Source organism: Oenanthe melanoleuca, chromosome 11 (genome assembly GCF_029582105.1).
Source record: "Oenanthe melanoleuca isolate GR-GAL-2019-014 chromosome 11, OMel1.0, whole genome shotgun sequence".
Classification (NCBI taxonomy): domain Eukaryota; kingdom Metazoa; phylum Chordata; class Aves; order Passeriformes; family Muscicapidae; genus Oenanthe; species Oenanthe melanoleuca.
Genome location: NC_079345.1, coordinates 13,076,599 through 13,103,821, shown reverse-complemented (window position 1 = coordinate 13,103,821; position 27,223 = coordinate 13,076,599). Strand labels below are relative to the sequence as shown.

The 27,223-nt window shown below is 40.9% G+C and overlaps 1 protein-coding gene across 1 annotated transcript in view; it reads left to right on the top strand.

The window, feature by feature from the left end:
• The window catches only part of LONP2 (lon peptidase 2, peroxisomal), a 38,349-nt gene extending 11,846 nt beyond the window's left edge, over positions 1–26,503 (top strand). The window contains exons 8-15 of the mRNA XM_056501031.1: positions 126–267; positions 6,048–6,198; positions 6,738–6,864; positions 7,820–7,953; positions 16,748–16,890; positions 21,713–21,920; positions 23,137–23,327; positions 25,010–26,503. Of these exons, the coding sequence (XP_056357006.1) occupies positions 126–267; positions 6,048–6,198; positions 6,738–6,864; positions 7,820–7,953; positions 16,748–16,890; positions 21,713–21,920; positions 23,137–23,327; positions 25,010–25,231 (1,318 nt within the window). The 3' untranslated portion in view covers positions 25,232–26,503. The remainder of the gene's footprint in view (positions 1–125; positions 268–6,047; positions 6,199–6,737; positions 6,865–7,819; positions 7,954–16,747; positions 16,891–21,712; positions 21,921–23,136; positions 23,328–25,009) is intronic.
• Positions 26,504–27,223: the final 720 nt, after the last annotated feature.

The window sequence follows — 27,223 nt, the reverse complement described above, 5'->3', positions numbered from 1 at the left end:
GCAAGACTTGTTGCAGTGGTCGTTTGTTCTTCTATTTTGCCTGGAGTTTCATTTGTGATATTTTTGATGTTGCTCATCCTGCAGGCTGTGTCACCACCCTGTTTCCCCATCCTATTCCTTTCCAGGCGAACCTATGTGGGCAGCATGCCTGGCAGGATCATCAACGGGCTGAAGACTGTGGGGGTGAACAATCCTGTTTTCCTCTTGGATGAGGTGGATAAACTGGCAAAGAGCTTGCAGGGAGATCCTGCAGCAGCCTTGCTTGAGGTAAGAGGTGTTAAACTGCAAGCATTGTTTCATTTGGATTTTAAAATAATTAAGCTGGACTTGGAAGATTCACTGGACAAAAGAAGGCCTGACAGTGCTGGCTCTATTATTCAAATATCAGCTGCTGAGTTCTGACATCGGTGGTTTCTGTCAATTCCTTAGGCACAATGCAGATGCTCTTACATAGGGGCTAAGTGACATAAATCTCAGTGAGCTGTACTTGAACACAAGGATAGATTTGGAGTGTTTTCTGTATTTAAATAGTGTTCAAGCCATAAACATCACTTACTTGGGGCACTTCAAGACATTGATTTTTTAATGATCAGATGTTGTTAGCCAAGAAAGAACTGTAGAGGATCTAGGCAGTAACTACTTCTTCAAGTTTTCCCTTTCTTTCTTGGAACAACTTTAATATATTTTTGCAGCTCTTTATGGCACCAGCTTGTGTTGGAGCTAAGCAGTTTACCCAGTGCACAATATGGACTAGCTGCATGTTCTTTTAGGAGCATTTCTTTAATTAGTGCTGTAATTAACTCTCTGAACTTAGATTTTTCATGTAAGTCACAGATTCCCACTCCTTGACTGATTATAGTGTGATGAGTGTTTGGCTGATTATGGTGTGGTGAGTGATAGCTTTCCATGAGAGTCAGGTTTTCCATGAGTGCATTTTTTCTGAACTTCTGGCGCTCAGACTAAGATGTGAATGAATCTTATTTTGAAGCACATATTACAGTTAGTTTATCAGAAAGGTTTTAGAGTTGTCAAAGTTGATTTGCTTAAAGACACAACATTCTGGAGATCCAGTTGAGGACTTTGGTGAATGAGATACTATTGGAATATTTTGTAAATCTCATCAAGTGTTGAGATGTTATTAAGTAGGTTAGTTGGGCTTTCAGGAGGCCAGAACCGGAGTGATCATGAAGAAGATGCAAGCTTCATGTATCATGTAGCAGACAGCACTAAGGATTTATCAGAACCTTCTTCCTAATTTTCATTTTCTGGTATCCCAGTACAATTCCTTCTTCCACTGATTTGTGCATATTCAGTGCTTTATTCTAGTTTGCTGGAGAGAGGATGGAGCACGTCGTCCTCAAGTGTGAGGAAGAGACAAAGCATTGCCCTTCCCTGGGCAGAAGGCTGTGTCCATCTTCCTGTGCCAGCACTGGTGGCAAAGGGGAGAGTGAGGGAGGGGAGGGGAGGGGATGGCAAGGGGGAGAATGAGGAAGGGGATGGCAAAGGAAAGAATGAGGGAGGTGCTGGCGCAGCAGGGCTGGGCCAGGCTGAAGTGTTGAGGCTGCCAGGGCAGATGCAGGACTAATGCAAGTGATGGTTTTAGTATTGTGTGTGCTTAGAGATTCCTTGTACTGCTGTAGTTTTACACTCTGCCTTCTCTTTTGTATTTTCTCTGGCCCTAGGGACTGCCATGCTCCCGCTGTTGTAGCTGCACTGCTTCTGGCATGGTTCTCTATCTGTTTTCAGTCAAAAGTAGAGGCATTAGTAACATTTTTTGAACTAACCTGGCTCGCTTTCATTGAAGTGACTTAGGGCATAATCCTAGAAGCATCTCAGTTGTCAGACCTGGAGTGTGGTAGCTTTGGTAGGTGGGGATGAGAGTGGTTCTGATAGTATTTGCCTACAGAGTCATTCTAATGACTCTCTTGACTGACAGTGCTTAATGCAGTGATTTAAATATGAAAAATGCTACTTAGATTAAGGTGTCATGAGCTCATCTAGATGCTGTATGACATTCTGCAGGTGAAGTGTCAGTTGACTTTCTACAAACGTCATTATTTTCTTCCTGCTAGATAGTGGAAAATTACTGTTTTGACAAGGCCAACGAGTTCTTTGAAAATCAATGTATGAACAGGCTGTGGTTTGAGAGCTCTGTTTTGATCTTTGCATGTTAACATGAACTAGTAGTAATTTAAATGTGCTAGAAAATAGCATAGCTTCACTTCTTTAGCTTTTAAAAATGACAGTTAGGGTCCTTTACCTGTGCTTATCTCAAGTGTGTAGTACACTTTTCTAGGGTGCATGAACAGCCTCAAGGTGCAAAGAAAACAAGCAGGGAAGCGTAATAAATACATTGTTCCTTGTACTATTCCTCTGGGGGATTTTATTCACACTTTGCTGAAAATTTAATGCTCTTTGTTTCTGAGTTTGCTGATACCTCTCCTGTCATTTGTCTTTTAGTTACTTGAACTGTCATAGTTCTAGTCAATGCATGGATAAAAATACCTGAAAATCTTTTTTTTTTCTATTTAGCTGGCTGTTGTTTGCTCTGCAGACACAATGATTTGAGATTTCTTGGAAAGAGTGTTCCAATTACAAATCTAGATCTGTATATTAATATTGGTAGTTTTATTCAACCTTTCCTGGGTTTTATATTTTTTTTTCATTCCATGTCCTGCAGTAGAGAACAACTGTATTTTTCTAGTGTGTCATTTGTAAGGGGAAACAATATTTGTTTGAATTCTGGACACTTCATTGCTGCTTTGAGATGTTTTTGTTTTCCTTCTTTTAAAACCACATTCTCAGCTCTGCTCCTGCCATGGATTTTTCCAGCTAAGGCTCATAAGGTTCACTTCCCACTGCCTGCCTGGGCTGCAGGGTTTATGTAAGCCCTGCTAATTGCCCATTAGTTGCATCTGGAGAAGTAATTGCTGTATTAACCATGGCTGGGCTGCTCCCCTGCGAGATCTCTGTATCCCTCCACTGCTGGCTAAACATCCTGAAGCAGGTGCTTTACCTCTTCTAATGGACAGCTCATGGCTGGACATAATAGCTTCATTTTCATCTGCTTCTTGTGGTTTATGTGGTTGGAAAGTCCATCTGGCATGAGCAAAGGTGCCTTTTATGCTGGAAAGCAAACAATAGTCACTGGTCACCTAACTGCTGCTTTTGCTCTTCACACTGCTGCTTGTCTGATAAGTGCCATCATTTAGTATGAAAGGCACATCCTTTATTCCTTAATGTGCAGGTGTGTTAAATTCTTGCTGTCCACAACAGGGCATATTCAGGAAGAAAATTGCCATCCCTGTAATCTTGGGAGCAAAGCCTGGTGCTTTCTAATTGCCTGATATGTGTTTAGATCTACTGCTTGTGCAGAACTGTTGCTTCAGCAAGACAGAATGTCTTCCTATTTCCAGTTACTGTTCATTAACAAAGGAATATTTTAGTCTAAATTTAGATGACCTCTGTTAAAAACAGAAGAAAACAGAAATGGATCCAAGTGCCTGATAGTGATTATTTGTATCCAGGGAAATTAGACCAGGAGCATAGCCAGGCAATTAAGTGTTCATGGAATTTATTCTGGATTTTGTGGTAATAAAAATCTATTACAGAGAAGCCTTTGTATGCATGTGAGCTATCTGTCATAAATTAGCCAAGATATTTTGTGCACTGAATGTTCTTTTTGTACTTCATATTTCTGTATTAGTTGAATATCTTGGAAGACTTTTGAACTTGAACTTCAATACAGATATCTAACTGAAGAACAGTTCTATTTGCTTTGGAAAATCTGTTTGAAATACATAGGCAGGACATTGGTTTGTATCTTTTTCTAAAAAACAGTTATCATGACAAAGAATTATGAGTCCAGAGGATCTCCAGCCCTTTTAAAAAATCTCATATGATTCACATTTTTAGATAAAATCCAAGTTGGTTTGGATTACAGTTTTCTTTATCTTTATTGGATAGTATTTTTTACATGTGAGTACAGCATCAATATTTTGTGTATCTTTGTAAGTAACATTCTAATCACCAGCTTGGCACTTAGCATGGTTCATAAGTATTTCTAGTTGCAGGCTAGAAGGAGAAAGAAACATACATGTAAATAAATGCGTCAAAATGCTAATTTGTTCTGTTAGAATAAATTGTTTTTCAGCAGTTTTGAAATTACGTGCAAATACTTCAGCCAATAGACTGGAATTCTGTGGAAATATTGTTATCACTATTTAAAAAAGGGATAAATTGAATTAGGATTAGCTGTTTAAAACAGTTGGAGTAAACTTTGAGTGGGAGGCTATTTGGTATAGACCTGGTTGTTTTAAAGAGAAGTTTGTAGCTGCTGTGCTTGCATTCCCTACCTGTTGTTGTGTTCAGGGCTGGGCTGGGGGGCTGGCTGAGGTAAGGCACGTCTCTGAATTATGCATGAGTGGACTTGGCTTGTCAGGAAACTTCAAGGCCTTTGCCTTCATTGGTAAAGAAGGGAGTAAATGCTAGCAGCTGCTTGCTGAAGAGGGTAAGAAAAGCTTTTGAATAGCTTAGAGCCAGTGCACAATGCCATTCAGTGAGTTCAAGCTCTAGGTTCAGAACTGAAGCATCTGCTTCAGTATGTTTTAAGATTTCACTAATAAGGGGAATGTGTAACTGCTCTTAAGTCTGTGCAGCACTTCAAAATAAAATCCAAATTTTTTCTGTTATTAAGAAAAGTCAGCTGTGTTTCTGGCATTCTGTATTAGAAGGATTTTTTCTAGTTTGTTCTGATCATAATTTTTTTTCAAAAGATTGTTTCACTTTTCAAAGCCTGGGGAGAATTTAAGAGTAATGAATATTCAGAATTGTTTCTTTTAGAATTATTGAAGAAGTCCTCAAATCCAGTTGTTGTTTTTTAATTATCAGTGCTGTTCTTGGCTATAATTCAGGTTGTGTACATTCATTTGGGTGTAGGCAGATAAATTATTTTGACAGTGGTGTGCTGTTTCTCAGGAGATGCGTGAATCCCATTATTTGTGACATGAGAATTATTTGTGTTGATGTAGCATTGATCACTCATCATTTGGGAAGGAGGGGTGTGGCTGTACTTCAAGGGGATATGAAGCAAAGGTGGTTCACAGGTGATACAGAAGCCAGGAGTACATTGCTGTGTACAATGGACTTCCCATTTATGGCACTGTTAAAAAATCTACAAGACGGCATCTCATTACTCTCATGTTCCACGTGTGTTGAATATTTATCACCTAGTCTTAAGTCTAGGCAAGTGATGCATTAGCACAGGAGTAGTACTAAAAGTGATAGTTATTGAACACAGTTATTGAAGCCCTAGTTCTACTTGTTCAGTAAATCTTTGAGGTTGGTCAGACTGCGTTTTTGTTCTGCACTGCTTGTTCAATTTTGTCTGCATTGTTTTGCAACAGAAAAAAAATTGCTGTGTTGGGAAGGCTAGGGCTTGCCAAGGGTCAAAGCCTGGTATGTCATGGGCAATAACAACTTTTATTTCCTCCTTTAGTAATAAAGGCTGGAAAAAGCAGAATGAGTAGGGCTGGGATAAGGCTGGGATGGTGTTCTTCCCCTTGGTCTCACAAGAGAGATCTGATGGACTGGTGTGAGAGTAAGAAGTAAGCTTAGAGTAAGAAGAGCTGCCTGCAGCAGGTGAGGATTGGAGTCAGGGATTACTTGGGAGAATTCCCCTTGTTCAGTGGGACCTCATGGGCTGCTTTTCCAAAGTTGCTGTCAGTCCTTGAAGGGCCATTCTACCATGTGTGAAAGGTTATGGAGATACAGCTTAGGGGAGGTGCTTGATGGCTGAAGAAATGCTGCAGCACCTCTAGAAAAGGTCAGGAACAACTCATGGGGAAGGGAATTTTTGAACTGTACATATGGTGTGACATGTAGTCACAGTGTAATCCAGGCAAGGCCAGGATTCAGTGATATCCATAATGTATTTTACTATTGTAAAGTCAGATTTGACAGATCCAAATGGAATATAATAAAAATGTGCATATTTTATTTACTTCTGATTGAATAATTGTATCACTTTTGTGTTCACTCTTGTTAAGGTCTTGGATCCAGAACAAAATCACAGTTTCACTGATCACTACCTAAACGTAGCCTTTGACCTGTCCCAAGTGCTTTTCATAGCTACAGCCAACACTACAGCTACAATCCCACCTGCCCTGCTGGACAGAATGGAGGTTATCCAGGTGCCAGGTAACACTGCAGTGCCTCCACTACGTGGCTGTTGCAGGTCCTTAGACAAGTTTGGGTGTTTTTGCTGAAATGAAAGGCAGCTCATGAAGGAAAGCCTGCCAGGAATCTGGAGTGTGTGGCCAGAGTCCTTAAAAGGGACAAGGCAGGATGCATCTGCTGTGGCCTCTGTCAGGAGAATAGTATTTAGCATTGCGCTCAGGAAAATTCAGTTCCAGGTCTGTGGAGATACATGGATACATTCTGTAATGATATTTTTCTTCACTGATTTGTTTGTACTCTTCTTTTTAAGATTCTGACGGAGAAAGGGGTCTTTGTAACACTAAAATTCTGGTTTTCTTCACATGAAGTTAGGAATAGCCATAAAGGATCATAACCAAACAGCCTTGTAAATTATAGCTGGGGAGGCTTTTTGTTAAATTCAATCAGGTAGAATTGTAAAAGATAAGAAATTTGATTATATTGTAGTGTCTAAGCAAAAAGATCATTAATAAATACATGCTGCTTTGTTTTGTTTTTGTTTTTGTTTTTTTTTTTGGAAGGATACACACAAGAAGAAAAAATTGAAATTGCACATAGACACTTGATTCCTAAACAGCTTGAACTACATGGTCTGACTCCACAGCAAATACAGATTCCCCAAGTAACCACTTTGGGCATAATTACCAGGTAAATTTGTTCATTGCTCTCAGTTTAAATACCTTCTTTTATAAATCAGTTCATACATAAATCAGTTTATACAGTTTAGAACATGCTTTCTGTAGAGAGTTCCTTGCTCTTGGTCTCCAGGTGTGGCTCACAATCAATTGTGCTGACACAATTGCCAAGGCCCTGTGAATAAACAGGAGCACCTGAGGTTAGTGTGGCTGCAGTGTGTGAAGCCATAGCCTTGGCAGCAGATGACATGTAGTGTAAAGAACTAAGTTATATTTCTATCATTTTCATACAAAAAATGAAAATTACCCTTCTTTTTTTTTTTCCATGTGGCTTGATGGGTACATTTGTCTAGATTTAGAATACGATTTAAAAAATGAAAATACAGGGTTTTTAAATAGCTTCTATTCATTAGAACTGGGGTTTTTGTTAGACATGACAGCAAATGTATTGATCAGAACATCTTTTGAACTTGAAACTAGTTTATTTCCAATGGAAAAAGTGTATTTGGATTCAATGAATTGAGATATTTTATGACCAGTGTTTTGGCTGTTTTGTGTAGTGTTACTGCCTGGTGCTTCTTTTTAGTTCATAGACTAAAACAAAATATTCTTTTACAGCCAGTTCCTAAACTTTCAGTGAGCTATATATTTTAAGTTTTAAAATACTTCTCCTTTTAATTTTTATGCATCCAAGAAGAGCTCAGTACTATTGGACATTGCTTAGCATTTAATGAAGATTTGGTACCAGGTGTTAGTCATGTCTTCCCACTCAGTAATTTGTCTACAGTTTTATCAGCAACCATAATTATTTTGATCAAAATAAATTATTTTTTTCCTATGTATTAGAGTAGTTCAAGGTTTTGGTGCCTTTCCCATCCCATTTGATGTGTCTGTGTTTAGTCAGGAGTGTGTTTCCATTGAGCAGCACTCTGTGTTGCAAAGCCCAGCCCAGCCGTTGTCTCTCACAGGTACACAAGGGAGGCAGGAGTGCGGGCCCTGGATCGGAAGCTGGGAGCCATTTGCAGAGCAGTGGCTGTGAAAGTGGCAGAAGGGCAGCACAAAGAAGCAAAGCCAGACCGTGCTGAGGTGGGGGAAGGAGAAGGTGTGTATCTTTGGCATGCTTTGTTAAAAAGGGAACTTCTGATGTGATCACTAGGAAGCTAATTTAGCAACTTTTTCTGATATTTTATTATTCTTTAAGGACTCTGTTTTCAAAAGCATGGCAGATAGTGTGACATTATTATTATGTGCAGTTTTAGTGTTGAATTATGTCTTAAATTGAGTAGTTTCAGCCTGCTGAGTTGGTAATTACAGAATCACTAGGTTGGAAGAGACCTTCAAGATCATTGAGTCCAGTCCATGCCCCAACACCTCAACTAAACCACGGCAGCGAGTGCCATATCCATCTTTTTAAAATACATCCAGGGGTGGTGACTCCACCACCTCCCTGGGCAGACAATTCCAATACTTTATCACCCTTTCTGTAAAAAAACTTTTTCCTAATATGTGTCCTCTGGTTCTGTCAGTGCTGCCTGGAGAAATAGACCAACCCCACCTGAGCACAGCCACCTTTCAGGAAATTGTAAAGAGTGATAAGGTCACCCTTGAGTCTCCTTTTCTTCAGGCTGAACACCTCCAGCTCCCTCAGCCATTCCTCGCAGGGCTTGTGTTCCAAGCCCCTCACCAGCCAGGAACTGAGAATTTCAGTGCATCTGTTTTATGTCTTAGGGATGCAGTTATGATTTGTGTATGTCTTCCTAGGTTTTTTAATGCAAATCTTTCTCTTCTTCTCTTTAATAAAACATTAAGCATGGCTGTAGTTCCTACTAGCTCAGAACTCAATGTGGTTATTTTATTGTACACCACAAGAATTGTCTGCTTGAAGGGCTGTGAAATTAGAATTGTTTTTATGTGCCTTTTAGGACCATGCTTGTTCAAAGTCTCTTGGAGCTTTGGTAACTTCTCAGCCTTGGTTAGTCTGGTCTTGTTTCCCATGTGTACAGTGTTTTGTCATTCCCAATCATCAAACAAACTGAAAGAAAGCTAAACAGAAGAACTCTCAAACAGCAAAAATACCCAGGTGATTGCTTCACTGGTAAAGGTAGGTCTCTTTCTAAGTCTGGAAATAGGAGAAGGAAGGACGGAGTCAGGCCCATGATCCAGTTCAGGTGCAGAACACAACAGGTGACTGCTCCTATTTCACCCCTCATGAGTGTTCTCTTTAACAAAAAATGAGCATCCACACTGTGTTTGGTGAAAGATATGATGGAGGGTGTGGATGGCTGTGCTTTTGTTCTAGCCATGCTGATGGAGGGTGTTGCTGTACACAGCAGTTTCCTGTTGGAGTTCTGCAGTGCACATTGCAGCACTAGATGTCTGCAGGAGCCCTCAGTGTCAGGTAGGTTAGGAATGTGAAAGGACAAACTCCAAACCTCAGGTTGAACTTCTAAAATGTGGATAGCCCGTAGTCTAATAAAATGTATCCAGCAGGGTGTTGTGTTCCCTTAGTTCGTTTTTTGAAGACTGAAATGAGTTCAGTTACAAGAAATTCTGCCAGTCTGGCAGAGAACAGCTGGGTGTCAGAGGATCCTGGAAACTGAAAACTGCAGAATGGCTGTTTGCTTTTGCTCCAGGATACTCACAGACTTAAAATACCAAACAGGGCCTTGTTGGTTTGATGTTCTGAAATATTCCACAACATAGTTGATGTGGAAAAAACCTTTAGGTTCTAACATCAGTACAGCTGGAATAGGTCTGGTCTGGGTTGGAGGAGGACAGATGAGGAGAGACTTGTTATCTGTTACTTTAAAACCAAGCAGCAAACAAGTCTCAGCAGTGCCCGCCTCTTTCAGAGAGTAAATCCCAGGGGAGGAAATATAAGGGATATTTTTACAAGCAGTGGTAATAGTTAGAAGGATGTTTGAAGAAGAGTTTTACCCACAGTAAAAACTTACATAATTTGTCTCTGACAATCTATTTCTTGGCAGTCTTGCAGCTTTACCTTGCTTTTTTTTCCTAGCTCAGTATTTCCCTTCTGAAAATTAAATCTTCTTTTACCTTGTTGAGTTTTCTGAGATCACCCTAATGTCTGTGAAAACTATATCAGAAGGTTGAATTTGGCAGTGTTTGCCTAAGCAGGGTCAACATGGTTTCTCTGAATGTTTGGCTTAAAGGCAGTGAGCTCTCACAGTAGCAGTGACTGAATCCGTGAAAGATCCTGCAATTTAAATGAACCCATCTTCATTAAAAGGCAGAGGTTTTAAGACATATTTACCAGTGCTTTCCTTTTATATTATGTGTGTGTTTTCTGCCTTCTATGCTCTGATGTACATTATGAAGTCAAACACTGACTTGTTGATGCTTCTGTGCTCTCTTTGTGAATGCGACTGCTGAGCCTTTGGGCTGTGCTGGCCCAGCTCACCCACACCAGGAGTGTCAGGTGTCCTAGCTACTGCACCTTTTGGATGGCACTTCTGACAAGTCATATTTTCAAAGTGGGTATCTGTGTCTAAAATGTGTTTCAGAGGTCAAATGCAATTGCTCAGTAAAAAGAGATGTCATTCTGCTCTTCAGGCATTCTGGTAAAATAGATGAGAGCACAACTCATGGTACTGTGAGAAGAAACACTTTATTATTAAGGCAAGTAACAAAAAAGGAGCTGTGTTAGACATCTCAATCCAGTGAGAGAGTTATTTACCATGTTAAAATTAGAGATGTGCTTGTAACTGAGGTATTTACACTGTTAAAATTATACACTGTTAAAATTAGTTCTGGACTTGCAACTTACCAAAGCTAAGTGAAAATAGCAGCCCAAGTGCTTCAAAAGGGGGCAAAATGGTTTTTGGTTGACTCAGTTTGGAGTTAAGAAAGAAATGAGCTGTGAAGAGTTGCCTTTGTACTTCTGAAATGAAAACTGTCCATAAGAAAAAGCTGTATTAATAAAAGGGAGTGACAAGTATCTCTGCACTGAAACTTTGCTGTTATAAAGACTTGTACAGAACGGTGCAGTCTGCAGAGTGGATTTTATTTTGTACTAACACTGTGCTTACACTCTGGTGTGTTTTTACAGTGTGTCATTTGCTGGGAGTACATGAGAGTAGGAGCCTTTTAAAAATATTTTTATTTTCGTTCTGTCTGTTGGAAATAACTAAGTGTTCAAAACAAAACTTACAAATATCTCCAAATACTTGCAGTTTGATGCAAATAATGGGATTTGTAGCCTAAACTGATTTCTTTGGCATTTTTTCTCCTGTTGATTTAGTGGACATTTGTGCAGTTGTGCATCATGGTGATGAATTCTTATTTCATATAATGAATGACTCTGGAAAATTAATTAATCAAGTTGTCATCCCTTAATAGTTTCATTTAGAATTATTTATTGATTTTTTTTTTTCTTTATCTCTATAAAAATATCTAGAAGTCATTTTTGCTTCCCACATTTGTGTGTTGCTGATGTGAGACTGAGACTCTGCAGTTAGTGCATTGGTATGCCTTTAGTTGTGACTAGGAGAGGGCAGACTGCAGGCTTGCCTTGCTTGCTAAAACATAATTTATACCTGATCCAGAGCACAGCCTAATCCTACCATGGTGCCTGTTGTATTCAGCTGAGTGCCTCTGGCTGGTGGGTTGTAGTAAGAGTTAAGGACACTAGGTGGTAGAATGAGAGACTTTCCACCATTACATTGATTAAATCAGATTTTTAACTTCAAGGAGAGCACCTGTTTTCAAGGCTTTGTAAAGATGAGGCTTTTGCCACTGTTTGGCAGTGGGCTCTAGGAAGGGAGGGTGCTGCCCAAGCAGAGCTGGAGACTGTGTCTCAGGCTGGGTTCAGCACTTCCCAGAAATGCACCTCTGAAATGCATGGGCAGCTTTTAGTGCCTTCTTGCTCCTCTGACTCCTGAGCTTTCTGGAGAAGTTGGTGACTGCAGAAATGTTGGTTTGTCTCAGTTGTTGTGTTTGCACAAGGAACTTCAGAATTTTTCAGAGCTCTCTGGGGAGTCATCCCTGTGTACAGCAAAGCTATCTGATATTTCACTGAAACACTATCTAAGATTTATGAGACACACCTCGAGTCTTTTGACACTACAAGAAATTCTAGGAGTCACAAAAATATGTGAAACTGTCCTTCCTATTTTAGTGCAACTGCCTTGAGAATACAATGCAGCAACTGTGCACTAAAGCATCATATCATGATACAGCAATTGAAACCCAGAGTGAAAAACAATTTGTTTAATTCAGGCCCGAAGGGAGATTTAGGACAGGTAATATTTCATAACTAAAAGTGATGAAATGAGGATTGTATATATGTTGAAACCAAGGCTTTGAACATACTTAAATATTTCCATAACCCATCAATACAGAGCAGTTTGTTCTACTCCTTGTGGATGAAACATTTGTTTTAAATTAAATGCAAGTTTGACCAAAGTGGTCAATGTGAGCTGACACATGAAATCTGCTGAACATCAGTCCCAGGGAGGTGTGGCTGCAGGTACTCAGTCTGAGCTCAGCTCTGCTGACCTTAGAGAGCTTCCCAGCTCTGCAGGCTGCAGTGTGGGCCTTTTTCTGAAATTCCTGAAAATTGCTTGGAATGACTTCTCCATAGGAGAAGGCATAAATGTTCTGAGAAGTTTGGCTTGAATACAAACTAATTTTTAAGGTGTTATTTTTTCCATGTTAATTTATCTTAAGTATTCCTGCATGAGCACCTCACATTCAAGTGCTTCAAGTACACATTGTTATTGTAGGTCACAAATAATAGAATGTAATTATTTTGTGGAAAGAGAACTTTTCTGATGCTGTGGGGAGAGATGCACATAGCATTAAATTTAAGCATCTAAGTAAGTGTAAGAATTAGGGTCCCAGGAAATTGTTCCCTTCCTAAAGAAATGCTTCCTGAAAGTTTGGTGTGTAAGATTTAAGTTTGACAGTGGAATGTTGCTTTTAGGGGCCAGTTTCATGTTATGGCTGGCTTTGAATGTTATCAGCAAAAGCATTCCCATCCTTTTCTACCTAAATGCAATTTTGGGGTTTTTTTTTTTCAGTTTGGAGGAGCTAAAAGAATTCTGTCTGCTGTGTACTGAAGCATCTGCTGCTAAGTCAGATGAGAAGAAAGAAAGAATGTTACTTTCCCTTTAATTGCACACAGACTTAAAACTTTGTCTTTTATGCTGATGCTCTTTTTTATATCTCTTTGTAGCAATTCAGCAAATCAGAATGTATTATGTTAAAAACTGCTTTAAAATATTAGGCTTCTATTTTTCTATCTTGGTCAGTAAGTATGGTTGGAAATCTTTGGGTTTAAGACTTGTGTTGTTAGTGCTTTATTTAAATCTGTTTTATGAGGAGATGAGAAATTGCTACATGTTGAGAAAGCTTTAGACTTTTGTATTCTCTCATTTCCATTACATCTGTAGAACAGAGTCTTATTTTTTTAAATCTTTGTGCCATTAAATGTCTATTAAGATTAAATCTTTAGTTATATTTAATAGTTAATTGTCAGTATGTTTTCTTAGGAGTCCATTTTCTTACAAATCCATTTTTACATCTGAGACTGTTTTATTTTGGGAACTTGCAAAGATTACTGAAGAACATTGTGATCTTTGAGTAGCTGCAGATTCTGCTTGGAAAATTTTACAAACAGAATCTTTTTTTTTTAGTTGGTTGTTTTTTGAACTTATTTTTGGTTACTTGGGGAGGGCTATGTGTTGTTGCTTATTTTTAGTATTACAATTTTAAATATTAAAACAACTCAATACCATGCTGCTTTTGTGTAAGAAGACATGTAATAGCAGAGCAGCAGGTGGTTCCTCCAGTGCAGTTTGGAGCTCTGCTAAGGGCACTTTTTGACCTTTTAGTTTATTTTGCCAAGTTATCTCAAACTGTAAGATGATTAAACTGCTGTCCTAATGAGAAGTTCTCTTTCTGGAAACTTGAATTTAAGTGTCTTGTTTTTAGATAAATATGTCATTTAGCTTGTACTGTGGTTTATGGCTGTTAGGCTGGGGTAGGTAGAGAACACACATTTGTCATTGTTAGTGGAAACCTTAATTACTTGTGTCTTTATAGATTCCTCATAGTCAGCACTTGTTTAAAGATGATAAACGAAGATGCCTTTTTCTACGAAGAAAAAGAGTTTAATTACATTTTGGGACATCACTTTATGCTTTTATAGAAAATTAGATAATGCCAGAATTTAGGTTAACATTTTTAGAAAAAGTCTGGAGTTTGTTATTGTTACAAATGATAAAATGTGATCTACTCATTAGATCAGATAAACTCAAAGCAATTCCTGATTCTTTTAATAGGGCAGGCAGCCTCAAATTCCCTGCTTTGTTTATGAGGAGTTTTTCTCTTCAGCTGTATACAGAGCAAGGTGAAATAAATACATTTATGTTTGTTAGGCAGTAAAATCTTGGTATAGAACAAAAGCAGCTGGTTTTAAATTCAATTTTGTTTTGAAATATGAATTGCATCTCAGATTATCAAATAGTGTTGCAACTGCAGTCTGAATTGCAAGAATAGCATGCAGGGTCAAGTTTCCTAGACTTGCCAGTATTTATGTCTTTAAATTTATTATGTATAAAAATAGTAGTTTAACAAAAGCAGAGAGACATGCTGGAACAACAGGAGGCATCTGACTAAGGCAGTGTTTGCAGCAAAGGAATGGGATTTAGCCATGGAGCAGCAAGTTGTACAATGGGAAGATTAGTGGCTGTTGGATAAGAGCTGTTAGACTGGAGTCCTGAATGAAAGCTGAGTTGCTGCTGTCATGTTAATAGTGATGTAAAATGTTTTCCTTGATAAGGCATTAGTGAGACTTCACAAAATTGTCACTGTCACAAAATTATCTGTAAAAAGGCCTTTATGTATCAGGATTAATGACAGGATAGTTTGTATCTTGTGGAAGGTGACATCATCCTCATTTATCCATTCTGAGAATTGCTGTTGCACCACTGACCACCTCTTCGCATTAGAGTAAATAGATTAGATCAGTGGTTTGTGTTTTTCTGTACTTGTTTGAACTCTTGGATATTCAGTTACTGTGCATGCATTGATGTGCAGAGGAAGAACCAGAAAGCTCCTTTTCAAACTAAAATTAGAAAGAACTCAAAGAAAGTAAACAACCCATATTTGGGTCCGAAATAAGGTGCAGGAGTCTTGAAGCTCAGTGTGCTTTGCTGTGTGTTACAAACTTCAGATGTACGTTAGGCTGGGGTTTGGGGTGGGAAGAAAAGTCTTCACTCTGCCTGCAGGAGGGCAGCACCAGGGCAGGGAGGCACTGCCCTGACAGTGCCACAGAGCCTTAGGAACAGCTGGGTTGTCCAAGCATTCTTCATTTCTCTGATAGATGTTTCATTAAAACACTACTTAGGGCTCTTGAGAAATGCTGATAAGCCTCTTGCACCTGGATCAGACTCTCTGGGGAAATTATTCCCTGCTTGCATTGTTCTTCTGCTTCCAGTCCCTTGGTAACTGTGCAATGTCAGCCCTTGAGCTCAGTCATGCAAACAGCTCCTCTGCAGGCTGGGGGTGAGACTGACATTGACATGGTTCCTATTACAGTTCACTTTGTATAGAAAGAGAAAACAGAAATGTGAAGGCAGTTTTGCTAAGGAAGCCATTGTACAGGTAAGAAATCCACTCATGCTGTGAGTGAAGGGAGGCAAGAGCCCCCTTCTGAACCCATAACTATTGCTGTAATTTTGTGGTCCCTCCTAGGTGACACTTGAGTATATTGCATTCAAAAGTGTCAGGCTGCTGGGAGTTTATAGCCCTTCCTGAAGAGTATATCATGCCTGAAAGGTGTTTCTGAAAATGTCTGGTAATTGGACCTTGGAGGAATTTTTTTGCTGCTGGTTATTGAGCATGACACCTTAGCAGTATCTCCTTCAACAAAGAAAAGAACAGAGCCCTCTGTGTGTGTAGTATTTCAAGACAAAAGCCACAGGTTATTACACTGAAATTGTTTGAGGTTTTTCCACTGAACAAGACCTGTAGGTGTTGTATTCTGAGCTGGCTGTTGAACAGACAGGGAGATGTCAGTTTTGTGAGTTAAGCAGCCTGAGCAGGTGGAAGGTGTCCCTATGTGTGGTGGGGAGTTGGGCTGATGATCTTTAAGGGTCACTTCCAACCCAAACCCTTCTATGATTGAGCAAAGCCATAAAAGTCATAGGAGACAAAAATCAACATGAAAATTGTCACATCAGAGTCTGTGCTGCAAGGGCTGCACTGGAGCTGCTCTGTGATGGGGCACAGTTGTAAACAGACATGAGAAGAGCAGGAATTCCTGCACTGTCACAATTGCCCTGTTCAGCTGCACATTCTCTGTTGTACCACACTGCACATGATTCCTGTGCAGGAACAAACCCTTCCACCCAACCTGGCACAGGTTCCCAGAGAAGCTGTGGCTGCCCCATCTCTTGAAAGTGTCCAAGGCCAGGTTGGACAGGGCCTGAAGCAACCTGGGATGTTGGAAGTTGTCCCTGCAAGATCTTAAAGCAAGATCAGCTTTAAGGTCCTTTACAGCCATTCTGATTCTGTGAAATACTGGTTTTCTGCACAAATCTGGGGAAAAGTGCAGTCTTAAATGAGTTAATGTGCTTTGCTGTTTGAATTAGTTTAAAATGAACTTAAACTGATGAGTTGCATCTCTGTCAGTGCTCTAGATTTAATTTTATCTTTGATGAACAGTTAGAACATATTTAGGCTTAATAATTAAATTTCATGCCATGTTATCTTTAATTTGACAAGATTTTTGTGAGCAATGGTTTAGCACATTTTCCTGAACTTACTGAGCATTTTGTTGCATGTTTTATTTTTCTCTGTTACGATTTTTAAAAAATTCTTCTGTCTAGGAAAGACCATTACAAATCCTGAATTAGATTTTCTTCCCTTAGATTGCAAAGAACACGTTGCAGAAGATGCCAAGGCAGAATCCATCAGTGACACAGCTGACCTGGCTCTGCCACCTGAAATGCCAATTTTAATTGATTTCCATGCTCTGAAAGATATCCTGGGGCCCCCCATGTATGACATGGAGGTAACATCCTCATTTGTTTCTGTTTGACACTGTTTCTGGCTGATATGATTATTGCTATTGACTGAGTCTATACAAATGTTAACAACTTCAAAATATGTCAATAACAGCACTGTGTTCTTTTATGTTCCACAAAGTGTTTTTGCACATAAAGTTTTTCTTTTAATTCAGAGTATGTAAGTAACATAATGCCCTGACTTTTCTGTTAGCAAAGGTTCCTGCAGAATGTGGTGGTGTTTTTTCAGTTTGAAACAATTTTGCTTTTGTTTGGGGGATGTTTGGTGGTCTTGGGAAGGATGCCAAAAGTAGAACCCAGGAATCCTGTCTCTGCAGCAGCTGTGCTAAGGACTGTCCCTCATACCTCCTTAAAGCCAGGCAGCATTTTTGGTTATTAAAAACACTTCAGTTTGTACCAGAAGTTCTCAGACATTCTTTAGGTTAATGTGACTCTTAGTCATTAAAATGTTTTATGATCAGACAGGCACCTCCAGCTCTGCTCCTCAGTAGGCATATTTCAGATTTTTTGCTTTCTCCCATTGGTATTTTGCTCCATTTTATGGAAATGCCATCAGTTAAAGTAGTTTGTTAGTTTGGGATTCTCATTTCACCAGTGACAGTGCAGTTGTTCTCTGTTTCTGAGAAGTTTCCCCTTACAATTTTTTTCTCCTAAATCAGAGGACCAGACTTCCAGTGGAATTTGAAGAACAAAAAGGGGACAAGGTGATTGGGATAGCAGGAGAAAATGAATTATTGTTAAGGAATGAATCAGTTTTTAGACCTGAACAGAGGCTTTTGGATTTGAAGATCTTATCATGGAAGAGAGTCTTAAGGAAGAGACAGAAATGAGAAAACAAAAACTGAAAAGAGATAGTGCCATTGATTGTGACAGGGGATGGTGATGGGAACAGTGGCAGTGGGAGAATGGGAGGCAAGGAAAATGAATGACCAGCAGGCCTGGTGATTCTGGGCTGGGTGCATTCACATGGGTTCTTTGGTGATTTACTTTTTTACTTTCAGAAATTAGAAAAATTTGCTCTTTAGGCAAATGACTGAATTTTCAGCAACTTACATTTGTTCTTTCCAACTCACAGAAGCCTCTGTACTCCACAGGAAGATAACACAAATGTAAAAATTTAGAGCTAATATGGGACTTTTCTTAGGTGCTCTGCCTGGTGTCAGTTTTGTTTCTGGAATTGATTATTCATTTAAATTTGGTAGTGTGGCTGCGATGGAAAATAATTTCTGCTATTTTGTCTTTTTTCTGTAGGATTAAGTAATGCAAGTAAAATTTTTGAAGTGTGGTTCTTGATTTCAAGTGTTCAAATACAGGAGTGCTAGGTGGGGCTTTTCTTTTGTAGGTTTTTTGTTTATTTATTGTGAGGATGCCATAAATTTGCAGATAAGCATTCCATGGATCTGCTGGCCTGTGTAAACTGAAATAAGACTGATTGAAGCTTGTGACTTCTTTGTCAAAAATTTTCTTAACATTTCTGTATTTAGAAGGCAAATTTAGTGCATAAATAGAAGTAGAGGTGAATCCACACAGATCAATTCCCCAAACAGCCCAGGATTTCTTTTCAGGTACTATTTGCTGTATTTACTGAGTGAATATTTTTCAGTACACACTTTGTTTTTTTCCCGTGCAAATTGCTCAGGTAACAACATAACTTCTGTTTTAAGGAATTTTCCCAACTAATGTGTTATCCCTTAGAATTTTCTCAAGTGCCTCCAAGGTTCTTTTGAGGAGCAGAGTTTCTGCTCTGGCAGTGCCTGAGCCTGGCTGCTGAGGGTTCTACTCTGCAGTCACAGTCTGGGTCTCCTCTCTGGGTCTGAGTGAGAGCTTCACCCTGGGCCTGCATTTTGCCATTTCTCAGCAGCTGAAACAAAGACACCATGGAGGCAGTACCTGTGTGAGGCTGAGCAAATGGAACTGAAAACATGGCATGACTTTATTCCCCTTCAGGGAATTCCTGACACAGGGATTCATCTCTCACCTTTCCAGGGCATTGCTTGGCTATTGTCTGCATAGCTCTCCCAGCAGGAAGATGTAACAGAATATTCAGCTCCTACTTGCTGGATTAATTCATTTATCACAAATGAATAATCTTATGTGTGTCCCTACAGAACAAATGTTGGAATGAATCATATAGTGAGGCTTTGAAAGAATAATCTCGACAATTTAAAGTGCAGAAGATTTAATGAAATGTTTCAGCACAGCACACGTCTGGGAGAAAGGGTTTCTAACCTATCCAGTGTGTTTATAATGAACTGTTTGTATTTTTGGCTTGTGTTTTGGGGAGATTTTTTAGCTTTTTTTTTTTTTTTCAACCCTTAATTCTGCTTGAGTAGCAAAGTATTATTGGTTCCACAGGAAGGCCCAGGATTGGTTTATATCCTCATAACTTGAGGGAAGTTGAAGGGACAGAAGCTGTAGGTCAGGGAAATGGCTTGGTCTAGGAAATTAAAGTGTAGATGGCATAACATGAAACATGTAGATGTTTCATGGGGCATGCACAATTCTAATTAGGGAAAAAATTAGATTGTCTTTCAGAAGCAAAACTTGTCCAAAGCACAGGTTTAGATTGGCATTTTTATCTAGGAACTATCAGTCTTGTGGTGATATTTCTGGGAAATCCTTCTCCCTCAGGGGGAAGCCACTGTTAATGTGCTTTGCCAGCAATGATTTGCCAGGGAATGAATCAGAAGAGTAGAAAAAAAGTTGGTACAGTCAGGCTGGGAAAACCTGTGGAAGGAAAGCAACCATGTTAAAGGCCAGCAAGTGACCGAACTGGTTCTCATGTTCCCACTGTGAATCAGGGAACAAGCTTCTTGTCCATTACACTGACTTAATTTTGCTCCAAAACTGCAGATGATAACCTGAAATACTCTAAAATAAATGACTGTGCTGAATGTTAAGACTTTAATTTTGCAGTGTCTAGGCAGCTAAAATGCATCTGACAGTATGTTCATGTACTCAGTGTAGAGCTAAATCACAGTTGGGTTGGTCTCATCTGCAAAAATTTTCAAGGCATCCCATGTAGGTCAGTGACATCTTCATCATCTGACAGACATCACCAGCCATCAGCTGATTCACGTGGTTGTTTTTAATTGAAGTTGTTTTAAAAGTGTAAGAAAGTATTAATTCTAATTTAAATTAATCTGATTTTTGGTGAGAAGAAACTATTCAGAGGCGCCAGGAGCGATTCAGTCTTGTGCAACTCCCTGTTAACACTTTGTGGGTGTCTCATGTAGTCCAGTGTGCTTTCCTCTTTGTGTTGGGGGTTCTGTGGCTCTGGCTGTGTTCAGGGATTTCCAGGAGGCTTTTCTGCAGCCAGATCTCCAGGCTGCCAGGGCATTTGCCACGTGTGCCTGTCAGCAGGCTCAGTAAAGGCTCGGCTGAGGAGGGTGCAGCAGGGGTGGGCCAGTCTCTCTCCAGGACAGCAGGAGAGGCTGCTTGGATTCGGAGGTACCAGGTGATGCAGGGAGCAATGGTCCAAAGGTGATCAACACCTACTACACAGCCAGTTTCTCTATTCAGATACCAACTGACTTGTGAAAGTAGGAGGAGGTGCCTGCCTAGTCTGAGGATAGAGGAAGGAGCTTGTACTAAGTGATGAGTCTTAGGAACCGTTTGGGTTGTGATTTGTTGTCCCATTAGCTGTGTTCTGCCCTTGAGCTCTCTGTCTCTAAACTGTTTTCAGTTGATCCATAGTCCAGTCTAAAAAAATTGAAACAAAACTCCCAAATCAACAACCCTTGTTGATGGCTGCTTTGGGCTGGGAGAGGGTGTGGACAGTTAATTTTGTTCATTACACCTGTAATGTTTGAAACCATGATGGTGTGCCAAAATATCATTGTCTTCAGTGCAAAGGGGAATGCTGCAGCGTTGTTGGATTTCAGCGTGGCCAGGATGAACTGACTTTGTTAACCTGAGTTACTAAAATAATCAGAGTGAATCACCATAACTAATAACACACAGGTAATGGATATAGAAACTGATGTTAGCAAAATTAAAAATGATTGGTGAGGTATTTTGATACCATAGAAGTGAAACACACTGTTCTGTACAATTTTCTTAAATGTTAGAAAAAGAAAGGGCCTTCTTAGCTAAATCCAGCTAATGACAGCAAATGGCAGGATGATGATGCCAGTGCACAGGTAAGGGAGAGCTCCAGGAGAAGCAGGAGAAGGGGCTCTGTGCCTTCCTTGGCTTTGGCTGTCAGTGTAGCTGCTGATTGCTTGGCTGCTTGTAACTCCTAAAGGGACTCTGTCAGGTGTCTCTCTGCCTGGCCTGGGAACACATTCACCTTTCTGCTGTTCCAGAGTGTTTGTAAATGTCTGCAGGGAACAACATCGGGGACTTGGCTGGCCACAGCTCAGGCACTGCCACCACCTTTAGAAAGGCTTTTAGGGAACACCGGGGAGAAAAACTGGCTTTGTCACAGGAGTAACAGTCAGGGCAAACACACTCCAGCAGATGGGTTGTCACGTAAACATTCAGTCAGGATTGACTGAATACTTGAAGTCCTTTGAGGAGAAAGATTCGTATGGTGTTTTTGGAGGCAGGGAAGGTTTCAAGAATGACACGCCCAGGTGTTTGCCATGGCCTTAAGCTAAGCTGCCATACACAGCCCTCGTTGTGTAATTAGTGTTTACACGTATCCAGAACTACTGCTGCATTGAATAATAAATTAAAACAAGAGATCAGACACTTGGCTTAACTTCTGTGTTTTGATGGATACAGTTGTTTTAAAGCCAACTATTGAATTGTTTTTGCAATTTTTTAATGGCTGTTTCCTAAACCGCTTCCTGTGTTTCCCTCCAGGTGTCTGAGCGCCTCAACCAGCCTGGGGTGGCCATAGGGCTGGCCTGGACTCCGCTGGGAGGGGAGATCATGTTCGTGGAGGCGAGCCGCATGGACGGGGAGGGCCAGCTCACGCTGACGGGACAGCTGGGGGACGTCATGAAGGAGTCGGCTCACCTGGCCATCAGCTGGCTGCGCAGCAACGCCAAGAGATACCAGCTCACCAACGGTGCGGGCGGGGACTGGGCGGGGACACGGCAGGGCAGCTGCAGGAACACGGCAGGGACACGGCAGGGCAGCTGCAGGAACACGGCGGGGACACGGCGGGGACACGGCGGGGCAGCTGCAGGGACACGGCAGGGACACGGCAGGGCAGCTGCAGCCCCACAGCCGCTGGTGCCACTCTGCTGAGTAACCCTGGTAGTTACTGGCTGTGGGCGTGTAGCACACAAAGGGTTGCAGCCATCAGTGCTGCCTTGCAGATGAGATCAGCTGCAGAGTGCTTCTCTGTAGTTCTTTCCCAGTTGCTGCCAAGCCGAGGTGGCTGTGGCCTGGCAGAACATGAGTTGTGTCTCCCTGCCCTAGCCTGGAAGGTTGTGGGCAGCCTCAGTGCCAAGGTGCTTCTCCTTGGTTGTGGCAGACACTGCCTCTGACTCATTCTTGCACTCAGGCTTTCCAGCAGTATCTTCATGCTGGAGACAGAAATGGAAGTCTTTAGTTTTTCTCTGGCAGGTTCTGTTAAAAGGTTTTTGTAGTTTAAGTTTTAGTATTTTGAAGACGTTGGGTTTGTTTGGCAGCTGTGGAACTGCAGTGCAATAGAGCTTTGGACAAGAGCATTTTAACTATTTTTTTTTCTGTGAACCTTGCAGGACTTGTGGAAATGTGTTTTCTAAATTGATCATCTGCCGATCAGGCAAATAATTGACCAGTATCTGTCACTATCTGTGGAAGTTTAGATAGGTTAAAAACAAAAATGGAATTAATGTATGAAATGCTGCAGGCCATACCTGTGGGCATGTTTACCTCTCTGGTTTGCACTCTATTACAGGTGAAAGGACATAAATAAGAATTTCACTTTATCATAATAGTGAGTTAATGTGGAGTGTTCTCTGAATATTGACGTTGATGATTTGGGACATAAAAATTCTATGTAGAATTTCCTTGGTTTCCACATTAATCCCTACTTTCAGTTTCCCAATGCGTGCAACTGCCAAGCTTATTGGTTATCATGTTACAGTTTTTTCTAGGAATTTGGATAGGAAAACTCATTGGGATTTCTCCTTGTTGTTTTTTCCTAGGGCTTCTGCAATATTGTGTTGTTTTTTTCAGCCTACTGTTAATAAATAGTGCCAAGGCTTTTAGTTCTTGGTGGGCTTTTAGAATAAAGACCAGGAACAAAATGGGTTTAGATTTTTAACATTCAAACCATTCTTTTTTTCCTTAAGCTTCTGGAAGTTTTGATCTCCTTGACAACACTGACATCCATCTGCACTTCCCAGCTGGAGCTGTCACAAAAGATGGACCATCTGCTGGTGTTACCATAGTAACCTGCCTTGCTTCACTCTTCAGTGGGCGGCTGGTGTGCTCAGATGTAGCCATGACAGGAGAAATTACACTAAGAGGCCTTGTTCTTCCAGTAAGCATCATTGGAGAAAAGAGCTAAGTTGTATTAATTCTCCCTGTTTTGGATATAAAATCTGTTTATAGCCACTTAGAAGAGTGGATCCAGAGCCTTGCTGGATCATTCCTTAGCAGCAATGCACTCTACATTGGAAGAGGCCAGTAGAGGCCAGGCTGCTGCAGGAATGCCCCACTCCTCTGCTTTGCCTTTCAAGCTAAAGCCAGCCTTGATGTGGCTTTTGGGGAAAATATATTAAAATGTCAACTTGGAAAGGAAACCTCAGTCTTAAAATGCAAGATGGCTCTAAAGTCTGCACTGTGGTTTCTAAATGTGCTTCCTCAGACTGCTGATACAGAACTACTTCTGGTGTCTATGCAGAGTTGTGTCTTAAAGCTCTCACAGTAACTACACACAGGTTACTCCTGAATCCATGGATCTACTTTTAGATTTCTCTTCAGTGTTGGTCCTTGTATGTAGCTCAGCCAAGTGGGGTTTCCATAAAGCTTTGTCCAAGCTTGAAGGCAAAGAACGTATTCAAACAAACAGTGTTTAGAGTGAAGTGTCAGTGGAGCCTGGCACAGGTGCTGAAGTTGCTATGGGAGTTACCATCTCATACCAAATGATGGACTGGAGGATGGAGCTGGACATAGGGACAGGATTTTGTTTCCTGCAGAGGAGACAGAACCAGAGGTGCATGGTAGGCTCTGACAGGCCAGGCCATTGTCCTGGGTTCTGGAGCAGCCTGCAGTGACTCTGGTGGGAGCCAGCTTAGCCCTGCAGCCAGCCTGTCCTGACTGCCAGGCAGTGACCACACTGTGCCTGCTGCTAAAGCTGTGTGCAGAGATAAGGTCTCTGTAAACATTAAACCACATTTTCCTCCTTCCCCAAGGTACCCAGAATCTTGCTGTTATCAAGAGACTGAATTCCCAGGGCTGCCCTTGCTACTGAGTGTGCAGCACTGCCAAACCCCTGGGCACTGTGGGGACCGTGGGTCACTCCTGCCCTGTCACAGCAGCCCGGGTTTGCCCTTTGTACTGGAATACAGGCCCTTCCTCTCCTCTAGAGCACTGTAAAATTACACCTTTCTGCTCTAAGAAGGTCTCTAGGAATAGAAGGGAGTTTGGGGGAAGAAGCTACAGCTATAGCTGTAAAGAAGAACTAATTTAACCCCCCCCATTAACATCTCATTAGCAACTCAACCAGGAGGTTGCTTCTCCACTCCTGGAGCACAGCTTTGCTTTGCTTTGTATATTTTGTTGTATAGCCCAAGTTATTTTTCATGGGACATTGCTTCCTTAGGACTCCTTCCCCCCTAAATCTAACACTGCCTTTATCTGAGAAATCTTCTGTTCTAATGCAGGTGCAGAATTTCAGTACATGATGTTAAAAAATGCAGTGACCACTTTTGTTACAGAAATTCCTGAAAAGCAGTGATGTTTCCTCTATGGATTCTCTTGTATCTGCACTACTCAATCTATTTTTCTCTCTGTAGCTGTTACAGAAAGAATACTGTAGCTACAGTATATTAACATATTTCCCTCATTAAGCACATGATGAGCTACAACTCTGACTGCATTTTTAATTGCTTTCCTAAACGACTGAGGGAGGCAGGACCTTTCATCAGAATTTAACTCCTGATGTGATGTTACAATCATTATTTTATTAGATTGTTTTTATACATGTATTTCTCGTCTCAGGTCGGGGGGATTAAAGACAAAGTGCTGGCAGCACACCGAGCTGGCCTGAAGAGAATCATCATTCCTCAAAGAAACGAGAAGGACCTGGAGGAGATTGCAGCGCACGTGCGGCAGGAGCTGACCTTCGTGCTGGCCGGGTGCCTGGACGAGGTGCTGAACGCAGCCTTCGACGGCGGCTTTGCAGTCAAGGCCAGGCTTGAGCACTTGAATAGCAAACTTTAGGCAGGCAGGCTGAGCTTACTCCTCTCTCCAATTCCATAGTTCTTGATCTCTTTCAGCTACATTTAGGTATCAGGTACAACTATGAGCTAAACGGGATTGTTTGAATGGGTGTGTCAGTGCCATCAAAAGGAAGATGCTGCTGCTGCAGTTACCAACCTGGAACTGCACTTTACAGGCATTTGCTGCTTTTTATCAGCAAAGAATCTTGAATCTCATTTCATGAGCTTGAGAAGTAATTCCTTAGCCTGTCTGGCACCTATGTATGTTCACAGCAGCAGCTGGTTACATCTTTATAGAGAGAATAGTGTGCAGCAGGAGAGGCTCATAGGTGGGGTTGTTAAAAAAGCAAACTGATTTAGTGCAAGTTTACTTACAAAATATCTGTAATAATAATGAATAATAATGTGCTAAGGAGCAGCAGTATTGGGGGGAAAATAAGGTTTTTGAAATTTAAAAAAATACGCTTAAGGCATCTGAAGAGAAGCACTATGGCCTAATAAACGCAGTTGGGAAGTTCTTTCAGCACTTGGTTCTAGTTTGTAGCAAGGCCACTGCAGAGACCATTTTTCAAACACAGGAAGCAATGCCAGAACTGAAACATAGGAATTGTAGTGTAGGAAGGGAGAGAACACATCCGTTCCCATCTGCCCAGCTGTCCCTGCAGCAGCAGGGGAGTGGAGTGTGCTTGAGGCCTTAATGAAAAAACCCAGTAGTGTTTGGAGGGACAGAGTTCATGTCCTTCATTCCCACCCACTGCACGCCCACCTGGCTCTGGGAATGCCTATGCTTGGAGGTTCACCTGTGAAAATTAAATTCGTTTGAACAATGCCAAGAAAATTCTGAATCATTATTCACTGTGAATAATATAAGGTTTAAAGAAGTCTGGCAGCTTCCCAGTCCTTTGTCTCTCATCTCCCCTTGAACCTCGGTGAGAACTGCACTTCAGTGTGATCCTGGCTTTTGGCATTGTTTATTTCAGGGTCAGCCCCACGAGCAAATCCTGGATGTTGTTACATCCTTCTCTTTTTCGCTAGTTCTGAAACCCCAAAGTGCTTATAAAACACAAAGTGTACTCGTGACAATTGCCTGTTCTAGAACTGCCTAAAAAGTAAGAGTTTGCTTTGCTTTCGTTTTCATAGATAACAAAACTGATTTACCTGAAACATAACAGCACTGATAGTAATCAATTCAGTGGGAATTTCAACACCTATTTTACAAAAGATTTTACAACTTTGACAAAAGACTTAATCTAATAAAATGATAAAAATTAAACCTGCTTCTGTGTCAATGTTTCGAAAGCTCTGCTCTTAGTCACTCACAAGCCAAGTTCTGACTCATGAGAAATGTGCAGGGAAGAAGTGCAAAGAAACTTCCCCCTGGGTAAAACCCCAGCCTGGTAACTGTGCTGCTGCTTTGCTTTTGATCAAACCAAGAGGGACAAATCCTTTACCAAACAATCCTGCACTGCTCTGCACTGTGAGAGCACTGACATGCTCAGAATTCCAGCACAGTCTGTTTACACATGGACAAAACAAACAGCATTTTTTTAGAAGAGAATAAGGACTACTAAAAGTGTCCAGAAAAGTTAAAGGATGACTTTGTCTGACACATCATTCCAATTCCTAAATCTTGTCCCCACAGACTCCACCTAAAGGTGAGGGGTTTAATGCCTCTGAAGATAATGCCAGGCATTTACTGCCAGCTTTTCCTGTCCCTGCTGCCAGATCTGAGGCGGTTGTTATTCTGCTGAGATTTTTTTTAAACAAACATAAGCATTACCCAGTGTAGTAGACACTACAGCCACACTTGGGTGCCTTTTGTTTTGCTTTCACTGAGCACAATAATCCCGTGCAGCAGTGAGCAAAGCAGTGCAAAACTTGTGAAGGGATGCCAGTACCCTTGGGAGTGTCTAATCAGGAACAGTTAGATGGACCAGAGATTAAACTTGTGTCCCTCACAAAAGTACCCCAAAATAGGTGAGGCTTATCAAAA